Source organism: Syngnathoides biaculeatus, chromosome 9, assembly GCF_019802595.1.
Source record: "Syngnathoides biaculeatus isolate LvHL_M chromosome 9, ASM1980259v1, whole genome shotgun sequence".
NCBI classification, from domain to species: Eukaryota; Metazoa; Chordata; class Actinopteri; order Syngnathiformes; family Syngnathidae; genus Syngnathoides; species Syngnathoides biaculeatus.
The window spans coordinates 24963414-24991305 of NC_084648.1; the positions used below are offsets into that span (position 1 = coordinate 24963414).

General features: G+C 40.1%; 1 protein-coding gene across 5 annotated transcripts in view; it reads right to left on the reverse strand.

Moving 5' to 3' along the window:
* Positions 1–26430, reverse strand: part of patl1 (PAT1 homolog 1, processing body mRNA decay factor) — an 83977-nt gene extending 57547 nt beyond the window's left edge. For 4 of the 5 annotated variants that reach the window (XR_009796420.1, XM_061830073.1, XM_061830072.1 and 1 more), the window contains exons 1-5: positions 26292–26344; positions 2173–2278; positions 1814–2032; positions 464–703; positions 231–307 (exon numbers count right to left, since the gene is read on the reverse strand). Coding sequence is in view for 4 of the 5 variants with exons in the window: in XM_061830073.1 (XP_061686057.1) it covers positions 231–307; positions 464–703; positions 1814–2032; positions 2173–2278; positions 26292–26306 (657 nt within the window). In the remaining variant the exon portion in view is untranslated. Of the gene's footprint in view, positions 1–230; positions 308–463; positions 704–1813; positions 2033–2172; positions 2279–26291 lie in introns of all 5 variants that reach the window. The other variant, XM_061830070.1, reaches the window with a different exon arrangement.
* Between the last annotated feature and the right edge of the window lie 1462 nt (positions 26431–27892).

The window sequence follows — 27892 nt, forward strand, 5'->3', positions numbered from 1 at the left end:
TGAGAGAGCACGCAATTTTATTTTATTTTTTTAATTACTGGCTTGTGGTTTTGGTATTCTGCAGTCTGATAGTGAGTGTGACTGTTGTTTCATGTTTGATGACAGGTGAGACTGACTCTACCACTCCCACGAAACACGTGAGGATATGCGACTGAGAAAATGGATGGACAACATCCGAAATTCATTGGAATTTGGTTTGTAGATTTTCACGCGTAGAGTTTTCGACTAACCTGGCCAATGGTACCAGGTAGAGAGCGAAGTAAATGCTGCTGCTGTTGGTAGGTAAGCATTGATGATGGAGAATGGCCTGGAATTGTGGAAAGAAATACCTCAGTCAAGCAGGTTTTACAATGAACCTAGATTTTACCACAATGGCATATTTCCACTTTACATAAATTAATTTGCCAGAGGGACAAAACCCTGGAAAGGAGAACACAAAGGTGTAATTGTTTTTGGAACTGACCTGAAGTGGAAGGAGCAGCAGGTCGTTGGTGCTGCTGGGGGTGCTGGTGGGGATAAGGTGAATGTGAAATGGTGGAAGGTTGGTGTAGGGCTCTAGACCTTGAGTCATGCCCCGACCTTTGGTTTTGAGAAGAAATGGGCCTCTCTGCTGTTCCAACTCCAGCAATAGCTGGGTCAGCATCCAGAACCATTCTTGCCAATGACTCAGCCAAGTCACTTTCCCTTCTTCCATCTTCCAAATCTAATAGTGAATGGCGATAGGACAACACAGGGTTTGGGCCAGACATCATCTTACGTAAAGACTGTAGGTTAGTTCTTTAAACTTCTGGGACTACTAAAAGTAAGCCCTCGGCAGATATAGCTGTATAAACTTTTTTTTATTTTTTTATTTTTTACAAAACCCAATTTGTTTAACCCCCCCACCCTTCGGCTTATTAAAAAACGATATTTCAAACAAGCTTGTCTCCCCACCCCCCCCTTACATCACTTCTGGGATTTTCCTTATGACTCCTGATACACAACGAGCTTTGAAACAGACGCCGACATTTACCAGAGAAATAGATTTTTTTTTTTTTTTTTTTTTTAAATCGATCTCAAGATGCTTTAAAAAAAAAAAAAAAAAAAAAAACAATTGATACAAAGAGATATCTTAAAGGATTTGCATTGAAAATGTTGAACAATAAGAATGAGCTGACCAGTTAAACTGCATGGCTTGGCTGTTCCATGTCTGTTGTCAAAGACTAACACTGGACCCCCTCCAAAGAGGACAAAGTGCCAAAATTAAATGGATAATCATTAAACAATCAAATACATGGTTACTATCACATATTCATTCATTAAAATTCATATTAATTTTACATAAAATAAAAACAAATTCATGGTCCGTCTTACAGTTCTTCATGAATTCATTTGTCACACTCTTACGTCGACGTTCAGGTTGGCCCTAATGTAAATCTTATATCCATTGCTGTTGAGTGACACATACATACCTCAAACTAAAAGTTTCTAAACGTTAATAAAAACTAGTTTGGAAGGTATAAATGGCCACTATGTCTTTATAAAGTTCAGTCTAAGTAACTCCAATGATGTCCTTCTTGCTTTTGTAAACTAGCTCCTTTTTGATCGTAGCCGTGTCGGTGCAAGAAGCACTGGTCAGCAAGGATAGAGTTTGAATTACAGAAGCACCCCCGCCCCAATAAAAAAACGAAACATTGAGCCAAAAAAATAATAATATAATTGGCCATATGTAGCTGGGTTTGCAAGTTACATTTGCCTGTATGCTTATGTCTCCTGAGATTTTCTTCCATTTTGAAACTTTTTGAAGACATTTCTTTTGATCGATAGCACTAACCTGTTTGTTCCACACCAGATGAGGAGTGGTGGGCTGAATGACGAGGTGGATGAAAGGGGAGATGACCCCAGCCAGATGTGACATAGGTGGACGATGAATTCTCATCATCACCCAATTCTGATTCATCTTTCACCCCCACTGCCAACCCAAGTCCCTCACCAAGCTCATCTCGCTCATCAAGCTCAGCAAGGCGCTTATGTTCCTCTTGCCAGTCATCATCTGGAAGAAGAGATAAGACAAATAATTAGTTTGTTGTTGTGATGTATTTGTGTAGCAAATAAACATTCCTATTTGTAAATATTAGACTGTATATCTAGTGGTAGTTGAGTTACTGATTTACTAAAAACAGCATAACTAACCAACAGCTCCAGCTCCAAAGGTGTCATCGTTAAACTGATCAATTTCATCTTCTTCTTCTACTAATCCGTCAACTTCCTCCTCCAATGTACAGTCGTCATCCAGTGACTGGAAAATAAGACAGAGAAAGTAATTATGGGTATGTTTGGTAATTCAATCTGATGCCCTAACGCTACTCAACATGTAAGAGTATTCCAAGAGACAGAGCTTGGTCCCTTTCTCGGAATTTTCAAACGAGGTTGTTTAAAACACACGTCATCCCAAAACGCTTACTTCTTGCTAATACAGCTTTCCATACTTCTCCTGCCTGCTGCTGTCTGTCTGTCGAGTCAGTGTACAATCCGCCACTCCAAAGTGTGAATGATCAAATAGCACATTCCAAAACAACTACAAAGTATTTAACATTGGCCTGATTAGCAACAAAATCAAATCGTAACAGTCATAGTTATCCCATAACTAACCCCAATGTCGCCAAGTCAATACACAGTGGGTACAGAAAGTACTTTGACCTCCTTAAATTTTTCACTCGTATTGGAGCAGTTTCCTAAAAGGCTGGAAAAATACACAGCACCCCATATTGACAAAAAATTAATTGTTGAAATCTTTGTAGATTTATTGAAAAACAAGTATCACAGCCATAAATAAGTAAGTATTCAGACCCTTTAGTGTGACACACATTTAACTCATATGCTATCTATTTCTTCTGATCATCCTTGAGATGGTTCTACACCTTCATTGGAGCTCAGCTTTGTTTGATTATACTGATTGGACTTAATTAGGAAAGCCACAAACCTGGCTATATAAGACCTTACAGCTCAGAGTGCGTTTAAAAGCAAATCATGAGGAAAGGAAAAATCCTGACGTCAACGCATCTGTCTGATGAGCTTAGAAACAGAAATACTTCAGCATAGTTTCACTCATTTATGTCACTTCATACTGTGAGTCCTGTAAATTTGTCATGGGTCACTGACGGTGTAGTGGTACACTCGCCTGACTTTGAGCATGCAATGTGGATTTAGTTTCCACTCAGTGACGCTGTAAATTTGAGTGTGAATGGTTGATCTGTGTCTAAATGTGCTATGACTGACTGGTGAGTTCATGGTATAGTCCACCTTTTGCCTGAAGTCAGCTTGGAAAAGGTCCAGTCCCCCACAACGGTGAATAGCAATTCACATAACCAGAATTAAGTGCCCATGGCAACAGGTGTATAAAATTAAGCACCTAGTTTTGGAGACTTTCACAAACGTGTGAAAGAATGAGTTGCTCTTGGGTGGTCCATGTATTTCAGCATAGAATTGTGATAGGGTGGCAACTGTGAAACAAGTCCATTCATTTTCATCACTCCTAAATATCCCACACTCAACTATTATATATTATAACAACTTGGATGCGTTTGGGAACCACAGCAAAGTCAGTGGTAGGTCACGTAAACTGACAACGGAGTCAGCGGATGTTGAGGCACATAAAGCAAAGAGTAGGCTTTACATGATGAAACACTCTAAAAAAGTAAGTTTCATAAAGTCACTGTGACCCACTAATTTGGGAAAAGTGAGTTCAAATTTTATAAGCCACACCCAAACCTTGGGTTTGACGAGACATCTTCACACTGCAGTGTTCCTTGGAAACATAGAGATAAGCTTGCCAAATGAGCACATTCTGGGGAAGACGACAATCAGTAGTCCTGTTAGATAGTAAATTTTAAAATTGCATTGAAAGTCTAAAACAAAAAAGACGAAAGAAAAGGAAAAAAAACAACAGAATATTGAGTGAAAATAGCCATAAGAAAAGAGGGATATATAAGATAAGAAAAGAAAATGAGAAAGAAAGAGTGCACAAAAAGACAGAGTATGTTGAAAGAAAGAAAATGATATAATTCTTCTGTTCCTTTCCACTTGTCCCATTAGGAGAGAGGCCAAGGCGGCCTACAAAAGAAATATTGAGGAGTGCTTCACAGAAAACAACTCAAAAAAATGTAGGAGGGATTACAACACATCACAAACTACAACAGTAAGAACAAGATGTGTGCCGGAAACACAGACTTCTCGCAGGCAGAAAAACTAACCCGTTTCTTTGCCCGTTTTGAGACGGACAGATTAAACCCAGGCTCATCACAACCACCTCCCTCCAACAGCAAATTGACGCTTCAAAAACATTAAGTGAGAGGTGTGCTCAGGACTGTAAATACCAGAAAGGCTGCTGGCCCAGACGGAGGGCCAGGGAAGGGATTGAAAGCCTGAGCTGATCACCTGATGTGTGTTTTCAGAAAAATCTTCAACAGATCCCTGCAACAATCAACCATTCCCTCGTGCCTGAAATCTGCAATCATCATCCATGTCCCAAAGAAAGCAGCCATTGACAGTCTAAATGATTACAGGCCTATTGCACTCACACCTATGATTATGAATTGCTTGGAGAGAGGCTGGTTGCACACCACATAAGGGGCTTACTTCCTCCCTCACTTGACCCTAACCAGTTTGCCTACAGAGGAAACCGGTCCACTGAGGATGCCATCACAATAGCTCTCCATGCTGCACTGAGCCACCTGGAACGCCAAGGAAATTACGTCAGGATGCTTTTCATGGACTATGGCTCAGCCTTTAATTCAATCATCCTAGGTATTTTGGTTGACAAACTCTCACTCCTTGGACTATCTCTGTCCATCTGCTGCTGGATTAAAACTTCCTTAAAAACCGTCCACAGCCTGTCAGACTTAGCCCACACCTCTCTTCCACAATCACCCTAAGTACTGCCCACCCCCAGGTTATTTACTGAGCCCTCTGCTATACTCTCTGTACACATATGACTGCATATCAGCCCATCCCAGCAACTCCTTTATCAAGTTTGTTGATGATACCACCGTGATCGGGCTCATCTCAGAAGGAGATGAGTCTGCCTACAGAGACGAGATTGGTAAATTGTCAAAGTGGTGTTCTGCAAACAACCTTACACTAAACACCACAAAGACGAAGGAAATGATGCTGGACTTCCAGAAGTCCGGCATCGATCCGGTCCCAATGTTCATCAATGGGGAGTCACATCACAGACAAACTCATTTGGACTGTAAATACCACTGCCATGGTGGAAAAAGCCCAGCAGTGACTCCACTTCCTGAGAGTGCTCAGGAAGAACAACTTGGAAGCTAAGTTTCTGTAGGCCTTCTACAAAACCACCATGGAGAGCATCCTCACTTACTCCATCACAGTGTGGTATGCTGGAGGCACAGCAGCGGATAGGAAAGCTCTGCAAAGAGAGGTCAACAGCCCCCAGAAGATCACTGGCTACTCTCTGCCCTCCCTAGAGGACATCGTCAACTCCCACTATCACTGCAGAGCAACTAATATTGTAAAGGACTCTTCACATCCTGGTCATCACCTGTTTAACTTGTTGCTCTCTGGCAGGTGGTACAGGTCCCACAAAACATGGACAACCAGATTCAAGGACAGCTTTTTCCCCCAGTCATGAACGCCTTGAACTCAAACCAATGAACATAACAACAATGTAATGTAATATTTTACAACTGCACTTTTGCGCATTATTTATTTATTTACTTACTTTAGCGACAACTGCCCCTTGATGTTTTATCTATTGTTTTTTTTCCTAAGATGTTCTTCGATTTTTATTCAATTTGATTGCAACTTGTGGAGTAGCACTCATCATTTCATGGAATGCAGAGCATATAATGACAATAAAGGCTTTTGATTTGATTAATGACAGTTATCAACACCAGGTGGCACAGTAGGCGCAGGGACTTGATTTTGGAGAGCTGTTTACGGATGAATGAGAGAGAGCCATTTCCAAGTATCGTTCCGCTACTGGTCAGATCAGGACCCATCTGCAGCAATGTCAAAAGAAAGTCGACAATGAGTGCCGGGTGGTTAAGAAGGAATGGACGCCTAAATTCTTTTTTTAACTGTAGTCTGGTCCAAGGCTATATATCTTATTTGCCAAGAAAGCATTTTGTTTTTAAAAGAATACAACATTAGCCATCACTTTTCCCCCAAACATGCTAATTACACCAGCCACTTTTCAACACAAGAACGTATGGCTACCGCTGAGAGGTTGGGAGCTAGCTTGCTGGCTCAGCAAAAGACCATTATTCAAGCAATTCCAGCCATGAAGCAAGCACGAAAACAAGTACTGTAGACATACTGACACACATGAACGAGCTGACTGTGAAGCTACAAAGGAAAAAACTGTATGTTAAATGCAAGCAAACGTCAAAGTCTCATTAAAAAGTACGTGAATACTTCAATGCTTTTTTTCTGTTTATATTTGATATGTACCGTAATGCACCCCTATGGGGGCACAAACCAGTGCAATCTGTAGGCCGGTCCCAAGTCCGGATAAATGCAGAGGGTTGCGTCAGGAAGGCGTAAAAACTGTGCCAAACAAATATGAGCGTTCATCTAAAGAATCCCATACCGGATCAGTCGTGGCCCGGGTTAACAACGCCCGCCCCCGGCACTGCTAACATGCAGGGCGTCGGTGGAAATTCAGCTACTGTGGGTCGAAGACAAAGAAGAGGAGGAAACCGGATCCATCGTCAGAAGAAAAAGAGGAATGCACAGAGCCTACAACTGAGTGTAGGGACTTTGAATGTTGGGACTATGACAGGAAAAGGTCAGGAGTTGGTTGACATGATGATTAGGCGAAAGGTTGATATTCTGTGCATCCAAGAGAGCAGGTGGAAAGGTTGTAAGGCTAGAAGTTTAGGAGCAGGGTTTAAATTATTCTACCACGGAGTAGATGGGAAGAGAAATGGAGTAGGGGTTATTTTAAAGGAAGCGATGGGTAAGAATGTCTTGGAGGTGAAAAGAGTATCAGATAAAGTGATGAGACTTCTTCTTTTCCTTTCGGCTTGTCCCGTTCGGGGTCGCCACAGCGTGTCATCTTTTGCCATCTTAGCCTATCTCCTTCGCATCTTCCTCTCTAACCCCAACTGCCCTCATGTCTTCCCTCACCACATCCATAAACCTTCTCTTTGGTCTTCCGCTCGCTCTTTTGCCTGGGAGCTCCATCCTCAGCATCCTTCTACCAATATACTCATTCTCTCGCCTCTGAACATGTCCAAACCATCGAAGTCTGCTCTCTTGAATCTTGTCTCCAAAACATCCAACTTTGGCTGTCACTCTAATGAGCTCATTTCTAATCCTATCCAACCTGGTCACTCCGAGCGAGAACCTCAACATCTTCATTTCTGCCACCTCCAGTTCTGCTTCCTGTTGTTTCTTCAGTGCCACCGTCTCTAATCCGTACATCATGGCCGACCTCACCACTGTTTTGTAAACTTTGCCCTTCATCCTAGCAGACTCTTCTGTCACATAACACACCAGACACCTTTCGCCAGCTGTTCCAACCTGCTTGGACCCGTTTCTTCACTTCCTTACCACGCTCACCATTGCTCTGGATTGTTGACCCTAAATATTTGAAGTCGTCCACCCTCGCTATCTCTTCTCCCTGTAGCCTCACTCTTCCCCCTCCACTTTTCTCATTAATGCACATATATTCTGTTTTACTTCGGCTAATCTTCATTCCTCTCCTTTCCAGTGCATGTCTCCATCTTTCTAATTGTTCTTCTGCATGCTCCCTGCTTTCATTGCATATCACAATATCATCTGCGAACATCATGGTCCAAGGGGATTCCAGTCTAACCTCATCTGTCAGCCTATCCATTACCACTGCAAACAGGAAGGGGCTCAGACTGATCCCTGATGCAGTCCCACCTCCACCTTAAATTCCTCTGTCACACCTAACCATTTTTTGGCTGCCATCACACATGTCCTGTACTATTTTAACATACTTCTCTGCCAAACCAGACTTACGCATGCAGTACCACAGTTCCTCTCTTGGTACTCTGTCATAGGCCTTCTCTAGATCCACAAAGACACAATGTAGCTCCTTCTGACCTTCTCTGTACTTTTCCACTAGCATCCTCAAGGCAAATAATGCATCTGTGGTACTCTTTCTAGGCATGAAACCATACTGTTGACCGCAGATACTTACTTCTGTCCTGAGTCTAGCCTCCACTACTCTTTTCCATAACTTCATTGTGTGGCTCATCAACTTTATTCCTCTGTAGTTCCCACAGCTCTGAACATCCCCTTTGTTCTTAAAAATGGGAACTAGAACACTTTTCCTCCATTCTTCAGGCATCTTTTCGCCCGCTAGTATTCTGTTGAATAAATTGGTCAAAAACTCCACAGCCATCTCTCCAAATTGCTTCCATACCTTTACAGGTATGTCATCAGGACCAACTGCCTTTCCATTTTTCATCCTCTGTAGTGCCTTTCTGACTTCCCCCTTGGTAATCATTGCCACTTCCTGATCCTTCACACTTGCCTCTTCAACTCTTCCTTCTCTAAAATTTTAATCTCATCACTTTATCTAATGCAGCCCTGTGGGGGCCGCTGAAAAGTGCAAGCACTCCAAAACGCATGAGAAAAAAAGAATAGGTTTTAATCTGGATTTGAAAACACTCACACTTAGCGCTGATGTCACCTCTGTTGGCAACTTATTCCATTTTATGCAGCACAAGAGCAAAATGCCATGTTTGCTTTGGACTCTGAACACCATTATTACGTCAGTCATTCAATCTCAAGAGCCCTACTAGGTTTGTAATTCATAAGCATTTCTTTCATGTACTCAGGACCTAAACCATTGAGTGATTTATAGACCAGGATCAGTACTTTAAAATCTATTCTAAAATTGATTGGAAACCAATGTAAGGAATTTAGAATTGGAGTTATATGCTCTGGCCGCTTTGTTCTGGTCACAACTTGAGCTGCAGCATTCTGAACGACATGCAGGTGTTTAATGCTCTTTTTGGCGAGCACTGTCAGAAGACCATTACAATAGTCAAGTCTACTTGAGATAAAAGCATGGATGAGCTTCGACTGGTCTGCTTGATACATACCTTCACTCTAGATATGTTCTTCACATCTAAATTAATGGTCTATTCGATAGGAAGAAGCACATACAGCATCTAATGTATCTACCTTTTGTGACATTTTAATTTGTTAGGAGACAATTGTTTCAATTGTAAAGTATGTGCATTGGCTCCAAAAAGGTTGGAATTCGCCGATCTGGTCATATGTATTGAACAGAACGGCAAAATATTTACACACAACCACGATCGTTAACACTAGCTTACTAGGCAACCCAACGGTTGCAATTTAATTTTTTGTCACTGTCTTAAGTAAAATCAGAATAAACCTTCTGTTTCAGGTCAATCAGAATCACAAAAAAAACATTTTGTTAAATGCCACAATAATGAGAGACAATTTCTACAAGAATTTTCAATTATTTTCCCCGAGCTGAAAAGTTTACATCCACAAAAAGTAATGCGTTCAAAGAACATGGGGAAGCCCAGATGATGATCATCTCTTTGGAACCTCATGTTAACTGACGTGAGTTAATTCACGGCACACATGAGGATGTATTTAATGCCACACCTCAAACACTTTGCTTCCTTGTTTGAAATGATGGGAAAACAAAAAAACAAAAACAAAAAAATCACCCAGGAAATAAGAGAAAACTGTGGAGCTCTACAAGTCTGCTTCAACCTTGGGTGCAAATTCTAGATGCTTGAAGGTTTTCAATTATACACAAGTATAAACATCACGGGAATGTCCAGCCATCGTACCACTCGGGAAAGAAAGGGGCTCTCTGTCCCAGAGATGAACGATTTTTGGTCTGAAGTGTACGAATCAACCCCAGAACAAATGCTAAAGACCTTGTGAAGATGCTGGATGAAGCTGGTAAGAGTGACATTATCCAGAGTAAAACAAGTCCTGCACGGATATGGGTTCAAAGGCCACTAACCATGAATGGAGCCATTAATCCTAAAGAAACGTAAAAAACTGAGATTACAGTTTGCAAAATGACACAAAGACAAAGATCTTAACTACTGGAGAGACATCCTGTGGTCTGATGAAACTTAAGTGGAGCCGTTGAGCCATAATGACAGACATGATATCTGGAAGCAAAGAGGTTGCAAAGTTTGCGAGGTTGCAAACTACAGACATCCAAACATCATGTGGCCTTCAGATTATCATGAGTAGAGTCCACAGAGAGCTTCACAAAATGGAAACTGGGCTTCGCCCCTTCGTCCCAGTGAAAGGAGCTCTGAATGCTTCAGCATACGTAGAGATTTTGGATAATTCCATGCTCCCAAATTTTTGGGAATGGTTTGTAGCTGACCCCTTCCTCTTTTAATATAACTTAACATAAAATGATGATGGCGCTGAGCACAAACGCAGCAGTTTATGTCTCCCTATCAGTGTTACTTTTCATATTTTGTCTGGTTTTTTGGCCACTACTTGTTTAGTGGCCATTAGGCCACTCTTTTAGCCACCAGAATGTTAAATGTCCAACTGCTTCTTCTTCTTTTCCTTTCGGCTTGTCCCGTTATAGGGGTCACATCAGCGTGTCATCTTTTTCCATTTAAGCCCATCTCTTGCATCTTCGTCTCTAACACCAACCGCCCTTATGTCCTCACAACAATCATCGACCTTCTCTATGGTCTTCTCGCTCTTTTGCCTGGTAGTTCCATCCTCAGCACCCTCCTACCAATATTAGAGATGAAAGTGGACAAATGCGAGCAACAAAGGTGCGAAGTCCTGCTAGGGGGTTCCAGGGGCATGCCCCCCGGAAAAGTTTTGAAAAAATGGATAGTTGTGGTGCATTCTGGCGATATCTCTGAACAAAATTCAGACAAAAATTTAAAATAAAATTTCTAAGTCCTGACCCAAAAAAAAAATTGGGCATAAGTTCCCCAAGGGCCAAGCCCAGATTTTATTTGCCCCCATCCTCCTATCACTGGATAGCACAAAATCACATTTGTCATTAAAATATGCTTAAAATATGCCATCTTATCTCAAGACAAATGAATTAAGTGAACTATTCAGGAAAAAGAGATCTAAAATAGTCTTTCCCCACATTATACATATTATAGTATAGATTTAGATCATACACAAAAATATATCCTAGAATTTCTACACCGTACAGCATCACGTTAAAAAAGTTGATCTGATCATCTTAAGACAAATGAATTAAGTGAACTATTCAGTAAAAATACATCTAAAATTGTCCTTTTTCCCCACATTATATATACATATATATATATACTTATATAGAAAATAGTATAGATATAGAATATACACAAAAATATATCCGAGAATTTCTACACCGTACAGCAAAACATGTTAAAGAAGTTGATCTGTAGTAATTACTATTAACATTTAAGTCACAAACTTGTTACGTCGTGTTGTACTGATACACTCCACCAGATTGCTCACTATCTTAGATATAGATCTAGTAATACTAATAGTATAATGAGTTGCCTTTAATATTTATACATGTGATTTTAACAGACTTACCGGGTTTGTCAACCTTTCTAACGTAGTCGGACAAAAAATCTGGCTTTCTTATTATTCCAAATAAAATTCAGGAGCATTCTCTTAAATCTAGTGAAAAAGATGTCAGGTAATGGAAGAGGTATGGTTTGGAAAAAAAATAAAAATTTGGGCAAAACGCTCATTTTACCTATGTCCCAACATTGAAATTGGCATAATCGTCCACCCGTCTAGTAATTGTTGTACCTTAGATTAAAATGGATTGTAGATTAAAGGGTCATAATTAACCTGATCGATATTGTTAACGTCAGGGGAAATTTTGACCCCCCCAATTAAGTAAATCTATCTCTTGCGTTCAAAAAATGAGTGTTAACCACAGGATTAAGTCTCTCTTCAGTACTTAAAAATAAAATGGATGACTTTGTATCATTAAACACATAACCTGAGAAACTACCAAACCTTTTAATTTGCTCCAATAAATTTGGAAGGCTCATGGATAACTTAGTCAAAAGAGAATGACGTCATCAGCATAAAGAGAGATCCTGTGATCATCGCCAATTTGGATGCCCGTCAAGCCTCTATCCATACGAATCAACATGGCCAGGGGTTCTAAGGCTAAAATGAACAACATTGGGGAAAGAGGACAGCCTGGCGTGTGGATCTTTCCAAAACAATTGGTTTACAAGAAATACTGTTAGTAATAATACTAGCAGTAGCGTTTGTATATAAAATTTTCAACCATTTAAGAAAATTAATGCCAAGTCAAAACCGCGGTAGAACATTAAATAAAAATGATCATTCAATTCTGTCAAAGGCCTGACGTGCATTCAACGACAGCAGTGCTGTGTCTTTACACTCTGCCTTTTCATGTAATATATTCAAAACTCTTCGAATATTGTGAAATCCTTGACGTTTTTTAACAAAACCATTTTGATCATTATGTATTAAACTAGGTATATACTGATCCAATCGTATTGACAGGACTACAAAGTATTTTTGTATTGCATCCCATCAAGCTTATCGGTCTATACAAGGAACATTCTGTGGAAGGCTTATTAGGTTTGAGGATCAGGGTATTCAACGTAAGTCTCAATGTAGGAGGAAGAGTCTCATTATATGATTCTATATACACATGTCCATCAATGGAGTCAATAAATGTTTTTTAAATGCTTTATAAAATTCTATAGTCAGTCCATCGGGCCCAGGAGCACGATTAGTGTTAATACTTTGAATGGAAGCATAAAATTCTTTTTCTGTGAGATGGTTATCTAAGTTTTGCTTTGCCTCCTCTGATAGCACTGGAGATACAAGTGAATCAAGAAATGCATCCCTCTCAAACGAAGTCTGTTGTATCTCGGATTTATACAATTGTTCATAGAAATCCCTGAAAGTACTATTAATTTCTTGAGGGTCAACAGTCAAATCTCCCTTGGATGTCCTAATGCTATTAATTGCCCGTTCTGTTTGTAATTTCCTAATCCTCCAAGCCAAATGTTTTCCCGCTTTTTCTCCTTGATCGTAATAACGCTACTTAATAAATAATAAACTTTTTGCCGCTTTATCTTTAGATAATTTATTATATTTATTTCTTAAAAATAGCAATTCTTTATGTTTAAGTGGATCATCTACCTGATCGAAATCATTTTCTAACTCCTTTATTTGCTTCTCTAAATCACACATCTCTGCTTTTTGTTGTTTGGATTTAGAACTTGTATAACTAATAATTTCTCCTCGAATGTAAGCTTTGAATGCTTTCCATCTTGTACAGGCTCCAGTTTGATCTGTATTAATTTAAAAAAATAAATACATTTTACTTTTTATGAAGGAAACAAAGTTCTCATTCTGCAGCCATATATATTTAAATCACCGATTGCAGGGGCAGTGACAAAGTTTGTCTATTTGAATATTCATAGATATTGGTGCATGGCCGCTTATCACTATACTGCCATACCAGCAGTTTTTAACCTTTGACAGAAGGTTTTGAGAGACGAAAAAGTAATCAATGCGCGATCGAGATTTCTGGGAGCCTGAATAACATGAAAATCCCATTTTAAAAGGATTAAAATATCTCCAAATTTCAACTAAATTTAAATCAACACTGTTTTAAAATTTTCCTTGTTTTCGCTTTAGTTGGTTCTAAACCTGTAGTACGATCCAATACAGGATTTAATGTGCAATTACAGTCACCGCCAATTATAACTGACCCATGTAAAGCAGAAATTGTGAGAAAAAGGTCTTCAAAAAATGTAGGATTGTCCTCATTTGGACCATATACACATACCAAATTTAATGCGATAGAGAAAATAGTATCCTGGATTATCACATATCACCCTGCTGGATCCTAAATTATATTAGTGATTTGTAATGGTATAGTTTTGTGAACAATAATTAAAACGCCGTGCATAATTATTGTATGATGCATATAGTAGATTCCCAGGCCACCTATTTCTAACCTTTTTGATTTCTGAATCAGTCAAATGACTCTCCAGAAAGAGTAGCACTTTAGCATTCAATAATTTAATTCTCTTAATAACCTGTTTCAATGTATTAAGGTTTTTAAAACCCCTGACATTCCAACTTGTAATCTTTAAATCAACAATTTTATGACTTGTACTTTCCATAAGCATATAAAATACAATATTATCAAATCAGTGACTTGGATTAACATAATGTCTGTGCAACTTAAACTAAACAACACAACATGAACCTTCAGGGTTCATACTCAGTCTGACCAAAAAAATTTAAGGGCTTTTTAGGGGCATTCTTAGGGGCTGACACGAAAAATTTAGGGCCGACACGAAAAATTTAGGGCCATCGTGGGAAATCAAGAGTAAGGAAAAAAGACTCACCCAATGGTGCCATCAACCATTCTTGGTTCATCAAATGTTCCAGTACCTCAGTACCTGTGATAGTGATCACCTGTCGCCCCTTGTGGTAGTTCTCATTGATATGACCATTGTCAACGTCTTCACATAACAGTATACAGAAAAACAGATTCTAACTACAATTGCAACTATATACACAAATGTCTTCTATTGATGTCTGTTTCAGCACCTCTACTCTAGCTCCTTGAGCCTACCCAGTGCCTCCTCTTTGTTGCTGCAGAGGTGCCAAAGTGGCTCTCTTGTCCTTTGCTCTGCCTCTGAGTGCATTGGCCTTGGTGATAAACCTCAGATTCCTATTTTTTCTGCCTCCTCACACAGTCTGTCAGCCTTCTCAATAAGCATTGATATGTCAGTCTCTATTCTGGCTTTTTTGGCTTTGAGGCAGTAGAGATAAAAAGTGGGCAGCGATGCCAAATGTAGCCAGGTAAGAAGTCTTCCTTTCCCCACAGTGGTAGTTTTTAGCAATGTCACTGTCTGGGAACATGACTGCAAACACTTTGGAATTATTTTCACAAGATTTGTAACTGTAATGGCTGCAGATCACTTTTAAAGTCCACACGATCTCTGCCTTTAACGAGTCCGTCTTCATGTATTGAACTACGTTCATAAAGCCTGACTTCCGGCTGGTTGAAGTCGATGACTGGACAACTGTAAGTGCGCATGCACTGCTAGTACCACTGCCTGAAGTTGATGCTTCACTATCTTGATATTTTAGAAACAGATTCATACCGACGGAAGATGAGAGAGTCTTTGCCAAATCAGCGTGTCTCCTGTTTTTCCGGTGCGACTCCAGCGCTTTGACGCCCATCTTTTCAAGCTGGTAACTCTGCTTGCACAGATGGCAGTAAAACATGTGCAGATCTTTTAGATCTCGACGAACCCAGCTCCCAAACTCCTTACTTTCAACACAGGCTTCTTGAAAAATGCACTTCCCCGTGATACAAGTTGGATCGATGAAAGAACTATGCTACTTCTTAACGAAGACGAAGTGAAATGCCTACTCACGGAAACAAACAATGGAATATCGACAAGATGGCGACTAGTTGTCAACACGGTGACTTCCGTTGACAATTTCCGGCTGATTTGGACGCCAGATGGATCGCTATTTTTTTTTTTTTTTTTTTAAATAAAAGATTTATTTTTTTTAGGGAGATTTTTGGCGGTAGAGGTCCTTCCTTTGATTTTTTTAATTTAAGGCCTTTTTAGAGGCTTGACCGGTTTTTGCGGATTTTAAGGACTTTTAGGAGCCCCTAAATCCACCTTCGAAAATTTAGGGGTTTTTAGGGACTTTTAACCCTGTTTATAAACAAAAATCTATAAAGCATCCCCAACCCTTACTCTAAATAAAACTGATATGGGGACTAACACCAATCCAGCTGAGGGAGGAGTGGTAAAACTATTCAAGCAAACGAAAAACAGAAAGAAACATAAATGGTGGCATCCAGCCAACCCGCCCAAAAAATAAATAAATAAAACAGCAAATCTAGCATACCCGAAACTTACTACTCTTTTTTTTCCCCCGCCACAAGAATAAATAAATGAATAAAAGCAAAAGAAAAAGTAATCGGTCAAACTAACTAAAAATGACCAATACTGACCAAACACACACTGAGCAGTAACTATATAAACTAAACAAAAAACCGGTAGAGGGGCACAACTTATAAAGGTCTGACATAAGAGTGTATCATGAAGCTCACCATAACGTTCAAGTGATTGATAAAAGTCCACAGGTTCTTGAGGCGTGGCAAACAGCTGTATTCTTCCTTCAAGTGGGATTCTCAACTTGCAGGGGTAAATCTGGAATCCACGGTAAAGCCCTTTCTCCACAAACTTCTTTCTCACCACGATGAACTCGTTGCGCTGGCACATGATTTCGACCGACAAATCTGGTGCAAATGTGAGCTTCTTTTCTTTCTGGGTAATGTTGAGCTGCATAGCGATGCGTAGAACAAATTCTCTTGTCTTGAAACTTCAGAAATCGAATGATCACAGCTCTACTTTGCCCTGGTTTTGGCCGCGCCAGAGTCTGGTGTACATGCTCAATAATGAAGCTCCTGTCACCGTCTAGTTTCAACCATATTGGTAACTTGTGCTCCACAAACTTTAATAAGGACAGATTCATTTCAGAATTTTCACGTAGGCCAAACAGACTAAGACTTTTGCGGCGCCCCCGGTTCTCTAAATCATCTGCATTGGTTTCCAAAAGAGCGATGCGTTTGGCAGCAGTAGCTAGCTCCGCTTTAGCCACCTCCAAATCATCTTCCAGAGATGATATACGCTTCTCGGCTTCAGTTATACGCGTTGTGTTGGAGGCTGCGTTGTTCCTGACCTTAACCATGCTTTGCTCCAAAGCGTTGAGAGTTGTTCATGTCTTTCAAATGGCAGTTTATGGTGTCGAGCGGAGGGCTTTTAGCGCCGTTTCCACAGCTGCCATGTCTGCCATGCTTTCACAGGCCTCCTCGTGCTCTTCTTCGTGTTGCTGATTAGATTTTGGCTTTTGCATGCCACGAGTCCGGCCATTGCTTTTACCGCTGGTCGTTGATGTGGTCTCAGACATTTTTCAAAGTCACTCTTACACTTGTATTCGGGTAGTTAAATGTTTTTATGCGGAGTTGAGCGGAGCCTCGATATTATGCTGCCATCTTGTTTCGCTGCCTGACAGCGCCCCCCTGCACCCCTGGTGTTAATACTTTGTACAACCCTCTTTTGCCAACAAAACAGCACCTAATCTTCTCCTATAATGTTTCACAAGGTGGGAAAAGACAAAGAGGATTCTTCAGCCAATCCTCTTTGCAGAATCTCTCGAAATCATCCAGAGACCTGGGTCCTCTCCTCTGTACTCTCCTCTTCAGCTCACCCCACAGGTTTTCACTGGGGTTGAAGTCTGGGGACTGAGATGGCCATGGGAGGAGCTTGATTTTGTGTCTGGTGAACCATTTCTGTGTAGGTTTAGCCATCTGCTCAGGCTCATTGTCTTGCTAAAAGACCCAGTGACGACCCTTCTTCAGCTTTCGGGGAAAGGGCAACAGATTTTGATTTAAAATGTCCTTGTATTTCAAAGCATTCATGATGCCATGCACCCTAACAAGGTTCCCAGGGCCTTTCGAAGCGAAACAGCCCCACAGCATCACTGAGCCACCCACATACTTCACAGTGGGTATGAGGTGCTTTTCAGCATGCGCATCTTTCTTGGCACGCCAGACCCACTTAAAGTGTTTGTTGACCAAATCTCAATTTTGGTCTCATCTGACCAAAGCACACAGTCCCAGTTGAAGCCCCAATACCGCTTGGCGAACTCCAGACGTTTGCGTTTATGATTGCGAGTGAGGAAAGGTTTTCTCCATGCATGCCTCCCAAACAGCTTGTTGGCGTGTAGACAGTACCTGATGGTTGATTTGGAGACTTTGTGACCCCAGGATGCTACCATTTGTTGTAATTCTGTAACAGTGAGCTTTGGAGATCTTTTGATTTCGCTTACCATCCTCCTCACTGTGCGTGGTGGCAAAATAAACTTGGGTCCTCATCCAGGCTTGTTTACCACTGTTCCAGTTGTTTTGAACTTTTTAATAATTCCTCTCACTGTGGATATGTAAAGCTGCAGTTGAGTGGCAATCTTCTTGTAGCCTCTGCCTGACCTGTGAAGGTCGACGCTCATCTGCCTCACTTGTATGCTGTGTTCCTTTGTCTTTCACATGTTTAAGAGTGGATAAGAGAAATGGCCTCTGTGTCACATCATATTTATACCCCAGGGAAACAGGAAGTGATGAATTACTAATTAAATGTTCCGACATACTCTGGTAAACTTTGAAACTACTGTAGAAATGACAGAAATGCTTCAACTATATTTATTTCCTGGGAATTGTTAAGGGTGCCAATAATTGTGGAACAGGTGATTTAATGAAAAATAATTATTTTTTTTTTTAATCAGGGATTTTTTTTTATTTTCTTACAATTCATTTTAGTTGAAGGTTACATTTTCCTAAAATTTTCAGTGTGACAGTATTCTTCTGCAATAAACACTAAATCTATTTTAAGGCTTTTAACACATCTTAACCGGGGGTGCCAATAATTACAGAGGGCACTGTATAAATTCTGTTTTACTTTGGCTAATCTTCATTCCTCTCCTTTCCAGTGCATGCCTTCATCTTTCTAAATGTTCCTCCACCTATTCCCTGCTTTCATTGCACATCAAAATATCATCTGCGAACATCATGGTCCAAGGGGATTCCAGTCTAACCTCATCTGTCAACCTATCCATGACCACAGCAAACAGGAAGGGGCTCAGAACTGATCCCTGATGCAGTCCCACCACCACCTTAAATTCTTCAGTCACATATACGGCACACCTCACCACTGTTCTGCTGCCCTCATACATGTCCTGTACTATTCTGACATACTTCTCCGCCACACCAGACTTACGCATGCAGTACCAAAGTTCCAAGTTAGTCTTTCTCTAGATCCACAAAGACACAATGTAGCTCCTTCTGACCTTCTCTGTACTTTTACACTAGCATCCTCAAGGCAAATAATGCATCTGTGGTACTCTTTCGAGGCATGAAACCATACTGTTGCTCACAGGTACTTACTTCTGTCCTGAGTCTAACCTTCACTACTCTTTTCCATCACTTCATTGTGTGGCTCATCAATTTTGTTCCTCTAGTTTTCACAGCTCTTTAGATCGCCAAAAAGAAAAAAAAAAAAAAAAAAAAAGGAACTAGCACACTTTTCCTCCATTCTTCAGGCATGTTCACGCCCGCTGGTATTCTCAGTCACTCACAGAAGGTTAGTACGGGTGTGCTCAGTCATGCCCACAGATAAAGTTAGGGGTGTGGTCAATCAGTCATGCCCACTGATATAAAGCTGTGGGTGTGTGTTCTGTTTGTAATTATCAGTGTTAAGAGCAGAGAGTGGTGGTGTCAGGTAAACTAGGAAGTAGAAGTAGGCTGAGCACCAGCCCAATGTTAGAGACTGTGTGCTTCGTTTATAAAAAAAAAAGATAGGGGAACATTGGTCATGACGACAGAAAATAAGCAACATCTTTCAATTATGTATTTCTACACATAAATTTTATGCGCCTGATTTTTCGTGCTCCACAGTGCAGATTTAAGAGTGCGATGGTGCAAGGGCACGTACGCGTCCGTCAAATCACAGTGACTGTATTCTGCTAAATAAGTTTGTTAAAAACTCCACAGCGACTTCTCCAAATTGCCGCACAACATTTTTCCTTCTTCAGCTTCCACCACATGGTTCTCTGCTCTGCCTTTGTCTTCTTAATCTTTCTTCCCACCAGAGTCATCCTAAATACCACCAAACTATGCCGCTGCACTCCACTTTCTCCTACCACCACCTAACAGTCAGTAATCTCCTTCAGATGAAATCATCCACACAAAATGTAATCCACCTGCCTGCTTCTACTTCCATTCTTGCAGGTCACCCTATGTTCCTCCCTCTTCTGGAAAAAGGTGTTCACCACCATTTCTCCCTCAAAAGTTCTTTTGCTGGATGCCGTACTTTCCCATCATTTCTTCATTCCCCCCCCCCGTTTTCCTTCACGAACATGTCCATTATAATCTGTACCAATAACAACTCTCTGTGTCTGGGATGCTCAGAACTACTTCATATAGTTTAGACGTTTCAAACTTTCGGGGCAACTGGAGGCAGAGTCCGGCTGACGCTGGGCTGCAGCCTTGGCGTACATGCACTCATGGGAAATTTCAATTTGAAAATCTTCTCAAACATTTACAAAAAAAAAAAAGTTAAACATTAAGATAAACTAAGAGGCAGAACCTTGGTGCATCTGGTTTGACCGTTGGCCTCACACTCCCGAATTCAAATCATAGAGATGCGACGTAGGGCAAAGGAAGAGGTGGCGAAGGCTAAACAAGAGGCATATGATGACATTTACACCAAGTTGGACACGAAAGAAGAAGAAGAGGATCTCTACAGGTTGGCCAGATAGAGAGATAGAGATGGGAAGGCTGTGAAGCAGGTAAGGGTAATTAAAATTAATACTTCGAGAAGTTGATGAATGAAGAAAATGAGAGAGAAGGTAGAGTATAAGAGGCAAGTGTGAAGGACCAGGAAGTGGCAATGATTAGCAAGGGGGAAGCTCGAAAGGCACTACAAAGGATGAAAAATGGAAAGGTAGTTGGACTTGATAACACCAGTGGAGGTATGGAAGGAATTTGGAGAGGTGGCTGTGGAGTTTTTGGGCAATTTATTCAAAAGAATACTAGCAGGAGAGAAGATGCCAGAAGAATGGAGGAAAAGATTGCAAGTCTCCATTTTTAAGACCAAAGGCATTATTCAGAACTGGGGAAACTCCAGAGGAAAAAAAGATGATGAGCCACACAATTAGAGATGAAAGGGGACTTTTGTGAAAATTCCTGAAAATACAAATGTGAGCACTAGGGGGGTCCGGGGGCATTTCCCTAACCTGGGAAATTTTTGAAAAAAATGCATGGTTGTGGTGCATTCTGGCGATATCTGTGAACAAAATTCAGACAAAAATTTAAAATAAAATTTCTAAGTCCTGACCCAAAAAAAAAAATTGGGCATAAGTTCCCCAAGGGCCAAGCCCAGATTTTTTTGCCCCCATCCCAGTATCACTGGATAGCACAAATCACATTTGTCATTAAAATATGCTTAAAATATGCCATCTTATCTCAAGACAAATGAATTAAGTGAACTATTCATTAAAAAGACATCAGAAATTGTCTTTTTCCCCACATTATACATATTATAGTATAGATATAGAATATACACGAAAATATATCCTAGAATTTCTACACCGTACAGCAAAACATATTAAAGAAGTTGATCTGTAGTAATTACTATTATCGTATAAGTCTCCAACTTGTTACGTCGCGTTGTACTGATACACTCGACCACATTGCTCACTATCTTAGATATAGAGCTAGTAATACTAATAGTATAATCAGTTGCCTTTAATGTATGTACACACACACACACACACACACACTTGAAAAATGTACGGGTGTGGTCAGTCATGCTCGCAGATAAATTTGCGGGTGTGATTTGGGATGGCCTTAAAATAGCTTACTGGATTAATATAACATGCAGTGTAACTGTAAATTAAAAATAAAATAAATAAATAACTAAAATAGAAAACTAAAACTTCAAATGCAGAAATGATCATTTCCAATTTCAACTGATATTAGTAGAACATGAAAAAAAAAACTGTCATTAAAATTTTTCATCAATAAAAATTCTTGATCTGACAAACTATCTGAATAAAAGTTAAATGCACTGGCCTGTCAAGGAATAAACACGAACGGTCTATACTCTTGTTTTAAAGATGCTGAAAGTTTAGTTCAACATAATCGGCGTTCGTGGCAACAAGCGAGCAATACATTGGAACAAACATTACTGTCGGCAATCGTGACGTATTGTTGTGGGGGGGGCACGCACCACGGGACTGTCGTAAATACAGTAGGAGGCCGGCTTGCTAGAACGCGCCTTTATGTGCATGCGCTCGACGTATTGGCCACACCTCAATCAAGTGACGAGGTGGATGATAGTCTAATGTTGTTGTTGTTGTTTTTTTTTTTTTGACTGAATTTCGTTTGACATGCCTCATGATGTTGATGACTTTTGGCATAAATGCGCTCGCATTACATGAAGCAGGTCTGAACATGCGCTTTCGTACATGCTCCATCCATGCTCAGCACAGTTAACTTGCATTTCCTGTTTCCGGGTGAATACCGGTTGTTTAGGAGCAGGCTCGTTTAGTTAACGTTTATGAAATAAACATGTAAATTAATGTCAAGACCACACAAAATAAGCAACGTCTTGAGAGAATGCGAGGGGAAGGGCGTTACTGTTTCGAGTGTGAGTGCCTCAACATGGCTATGTTTGTTCACTGTTGTCAACTAATATCTGGATTAATTTTAGGCAATTTTTCCTCAATTTTCCGGAGCAATTTTCATGAAAATTTAAAAATCCAGAATTCCGGAAAAATCCGGAGGACTTTCATCACTGCTTACAGTACAAACAAAAGTACAAACCTAGCAAAATAGAAATACAGATCATACCTAATATTTTGAGCATAAGGATATAAGCAAATTGGTGGTGGACATTGTACATTGGTAGAAGGGTTTTCCTGATTTTCTAGTTTAGTGCCTCATTTTGTCTACGCTCGTGAAAGCAAAACAACGAACTCTAACGCATGTTCGTTCAATGTTGTCAACTAATATCCGGATTAATTTTAGGCAATTTTTTTCTCAATTTTCATGAAAATTTAAAAATCCGGAATTCCAGGAAAATCCGGAGGACTTTCATCACTGTGCATAAAGAGAGATGTTCCTGCAATGGTATCTAGTCACTGATCTTAGTGGTAGAATGATGCTGTGAGTGTGAGATGCTGGAATGCTGCGCTGCCTGTTGTACACGATGTGGGCCTGCCAGAACTATCTTACGCACTGCACTGCCATTAAAAATCATACTTAATGGACATATGATGGTCGTAAGTACGGGTGGTCATAACTCACCTACGTAGTAACTCGAGTACAAATAATAAAAATAATATCTTATGATGTGAAACCCAAATGTCTTCAGTACCTAACAAAAACAAAGGAAATCACCTTGCCGTTCCTGTGCCTTTGGAGGAAAATTCACAGTGGACTCCTGAATTTGTGGCAGACAAACACAAGACAACAGTACGTTCTAACAGCTAAACGTACAGTTACAGTTCATTCAAAGTTGTAACTCATGATTGTAGGTTATATTACATTGAAAAACAAAATTAAAAATATTCCAGCTCATCCAAAATTCACAACCATTGTTATGAAGACTAAAAACCTCCTCACCCAGTAATAGCTTGATAATCTTCCATATGTGGCAACCATGTTTAGGAAGTTATGAGATTGAGCGTGTCTACAACATTATGTCCCTGTGGAAAAATGGACAATAACCAGGTTCCAGAGGGCAGAAATACACTTTGATCATAAATGTACTTGCTTTGAGGCAGATACGTTTGTGTCAACTAATTTTTGGCGTCGACTAAGATGATTTTTTTTCCCTGTGTCGTACAAAGAAGAAGCTATAATGCCAAAAAGTCAAGAAGAAGGGGATTATTTGTTTGTTTGTTTTTTATACGGTATAACTATCAACCTGGCTTTTTAATGTGATTTCCAACTGGCTGCCAACACGCCTGAGGAGGGACTTTGTGGCAGTGGTGTGTCGGCAGGGCAGCTGCATTTGAATGAAGAGGACAGTTCCACTTTTAGTTGTTGTAAATTTGGTTAATTAAGATTTTGGATCAATCACTCATCCTCATGTTTGCTGGACAGTACCGTGAAGCTATACAGTGAGTTCAAAGTCGACAAAGATTTACACACTAAAATGGGAACTTTTGTAACAGATGGAACAAAGTTTTCATGCTCACATTTCTTCTGGAAAAATTGTGCTCACTTTAAAATCTTTGATTTACAATTCCCTCACAAGAACTAATTCCATTTGTAATTCAATGTTCCAATGTATGAGACCTACTAAGGTAGGGGTGGCCAGACTTTTTTGCCCCAAGCCCTTTTTGTGCATCTCCAGGGCCCTCGCTACCCACTCGCCAATGTGCCATATGAACACATAGTGGGTCTGGCGAGTAAAGTTTTAAAATTGCGAAAAAAATTGGCGAACGTGTAAATTGCCCGTTTATCCTAGCATACGATTCTGTACTGTTATAGACTTATGTATATTACAATAATTCATATTTGATTTCTGGCTTGAGCGTGACAAAAAAGTTTCGTCGGAAGCTATACCAAAAGTTGAGCGAATAATTCTTTACATCAGAGACAACTGCATCCGGTTTCCATGTCAAACCCATGCTTTCTCACCATCAGTTTATGCTACCTGTGGATGCTACGGAAAATGTATAAACCTTTGGGATTATTTTACGAAAAAAAATGGATGGCAGTGGTATCAGTGCAGCTTGTCAGCTGCGAACTTTGATGGATGGCCATTACGTGGGAAAGACGTCCAAACCAACTTTGTCTGCTGTCGGAAAATCTACTCCCCGTGCAGGGCAGAGGTGAAAGATTTGCCAGGAATGGTTTTCTAAATTCAAGTGGCTAGAATTGAGGGACTCAAGTATTTTCTGTCAATGGTGTATTGACAATGGAAGAAAAAATGTTCTGACATGCAGAAAATCATTGGTGGGGCCGAAGTTGGATGACTTCGTGAAGCATCAGCAGACAGCTGATCACAAGTTTGCTGCAACTGCAAAGACATAGTTGATGTAGAACGTGGCTTCAGCAGGGGTAACATTGTAAAGACGCCCTCAAGGAAATGTCTCAAAACAGAAAGTGTAAATGAACTGTTAATCTAAAATTGAAGGCTATGAAGAAAAGTTGTTTGATTTTGATAAAAGTTTCTGTAACATAGTGAGCGGTAAAAACAGGAGAATCTTTATGCCAGGAATCATGCAAAAACTTAGTGTTGATAAGTAATGTTATTTTCTATAGTCAGGAGTATAGAAAAGGATTGAGAAACCTTTATTTTTATGACATCTCTGTCATTCTTAATGTTTATTATATTCAGTTACCAATAAAAATATAATTCCTTGAATCACATTTATGTCTGAAAGTTAATTTGTATGCATGTAACCTGTAGAACAAGAAAGAGTATTAGTCATGTTAGTAGACCGCAGTTTGACCGGCATGTGATTGGCAATTTTTTGGCTATGATTATGGAAAAGTGGCTAATTTATTTTGGATAATAAAAAAATGGCTAGTGATGAAAAAAGGCTAGCCATGGTCCTTTTCTCAATTATGACTGCACGCGTTACGTTACCAGCAACCATGGTGAACAGAAGAAGAAGAATGATTTCAAACAGCACCTTCCATTTCAAGTTATTCTAGCTCAATCGCGCATGATAAAGTTATCTGATTTGCTTTTCGCTCGTGTGTTGTTACGAATAGCGAGTGGGGCTATAGACCCTGATCCCAACCACGACAATGTACATTTGTTTTATCACAAATTATACAGTTCTGTTAATAATAAAATCAGTGTTGTCATTGCATTCTACTGAAATTGCAGTAAAGCATAATTATCGAAAGATGGCAGAATTCAGTGTTTCTTCACCCAAGGATGCAGTTATAAAACAGAAAAAAATATTTTACAGGTTGCATTCACCTGAAGTAGCTGCTATGTAGTTTAGCCAATTTGTCGTTTACTTAAAGCATCTTAGCTACATTTCGCTGTGTGTATAATCAAGCAACCCTAAGTTAAGGTTTAAAATGTGAGGGATAGTTACTTATTTATTCGTCATGTGCATTAATGACCATTCAAAAATGCCAGGATAGTCTAGCCAGGAGACTACGCGCTCGACCAACAGGGCCGATCTTTTCCAATGTTTTGTGAAACACAGACTAAAAAGATCTTTCCAGTGTTTCACTTAGAAGTTAACGACTTCAGAGTTAAATAAGCACGATGTGAAAAAAAATAAAAAATAACGTGAGAAGGTCTGCATTCCCTTGGACAGTGTGTATGGAAACAGGACAAGACATTAGCAACAATGCTAATCCGAACGTTACCCTGCATAACGCACGACCAACAATTTCAATCCTAAAAGTAACCAACAATGATCATCTTGGGCATTCAGTAGGGACAACAATGACATCCAGAGGTGGGTAACATACAGAGCTGAAGAGAAGCCCAACGGAGTGCAAGCAAAGCCACCGCCGCACTATATTTCCTCCAGCAAAACATGCCAGCAGGCAAGCAGGCTGCTTCACAGGCCGCGAATGTGGAAGTAGCAAGATTCCACAAATACCTCACACTCGTCCTGCAGTTGGAGCTTGTGTTCAGTTTTACACGAGAATATATTCCTGCAATCAGGCCATTGAGTATGCAAGGTAAAATACTCACCTGAAATCGAAACATCTATCCTCGGATTTCAGTAGAGAGACGCAACAACAGTGGAACAGCGCGCATGTGACGCATCTGTTACGTTCTCGTGAACTTGGGTTAGAAAATGACGTAACGAGCACGCATTCGTTGATTGGGCTGTACCAATGACGTAGAATAAAAACTAGACTCCACACAAACCCCTTTCAAGTGGTAATTCGGCTTTGGGTACTATTTCACGTGAAAGTTGACATCCTTTGACATCCTTACAATTGTACATTGTGAAACATAGCCACATCGAATTTAATTGGAATTACGTTAGGTTTAGCTTTTTTGAGTCAATATGGTTAATATTTGTTGCGCTGTTGGCTGTCAAAAAACGTGCAGGAGGTCGCGACGAAGTAACTTTTCACCGGTGTGTTTCAGTTTAACCTTCATAATTAATTATAATTATGAATGGTGAAAATATATCATGACTGTGCAGATTAATGTTTTTGGAGAATTAGATCTAGGTGTATAAGAGGCTTCTATCAATGATAATATATTTCAATATCACAGGTTTATCACAATTATTTTGTATCACAATCACTGATATTTCAGTATCACAGGCATATATCACAGCCTGATCACAGTTCTTGTATATCACAGTCACTGATATATATTTCAGAATCACTGTTTATCACTATTATTATCTATCGCGTTGTATACTGTTGAATATAAATGATGTTACAAACATATATCAATACATGTATAAATGAGGGGAAGTGTACACTAAAGGTTGTCAACTGAAAATGTGTTGTTGCGGGTGTTGTGACAGCGGGCTCAGTGCAGGTAGGCGTGTGTATTGACGTGTAGGTGAGACTGACTGCGCATGCGTGTTGTGTGCTAAGAGCCAATAAAACGACGATAACAGCGAATCGATGCTCTGTGTTATTACTACTCCTGCCATTGAGCTTCGGAGGTGCGACGCGAGAAGGGAGTTAACTCCGAGGAGGACAACCTCGGGCCAGGATAGGGCGTCTCGGAACCACGGTCAGGCGACCAGAACAGGAACAGTTAACAGTGTGTTTATATGTGTGTTGAATTTATTGATGACTTTTCCGAGATTGTTCATCCTCTTGTACAAAAAGTGTAAAATGTGATCTCAAGTGAAAAATTCCTTGTAATTTGTATAATCTATCAATTGAAATGATGCCTGCTACACTAAAATGAGAGGTGGGCGTGGCAGTTAACGTTTGGCATGGGGAATATTTTTAAGGCCTTTAGCTCATATTACATATGTATGTGTCAATGTATCTTCTAAACCTTCCTGGGAATGCTGTAAATGTTTAGATTATATTAATGTCTCTTGGGATCCCAATTATTTAGATGCATGGCATCATTTTCCAAAACAATGTATGTATGTTTACCATGCTTTGGGAAGAGAAATGGAGTAGGGGTCATTTTAAAGGAAGAGTTGGCGAAGAATGTCTTGGAAGTGAAAAGAGTATCAGAGTGAAACTGAGGGTGTTATGTTATAATGTGATTAGCGGCTATGTCCCACAGGTAGGATGTGACCGAGAGTTGAATGAGAAATTCTGGTAGGACCAAGATGAAGTACTTCTCAACATCCCAGACAGAGA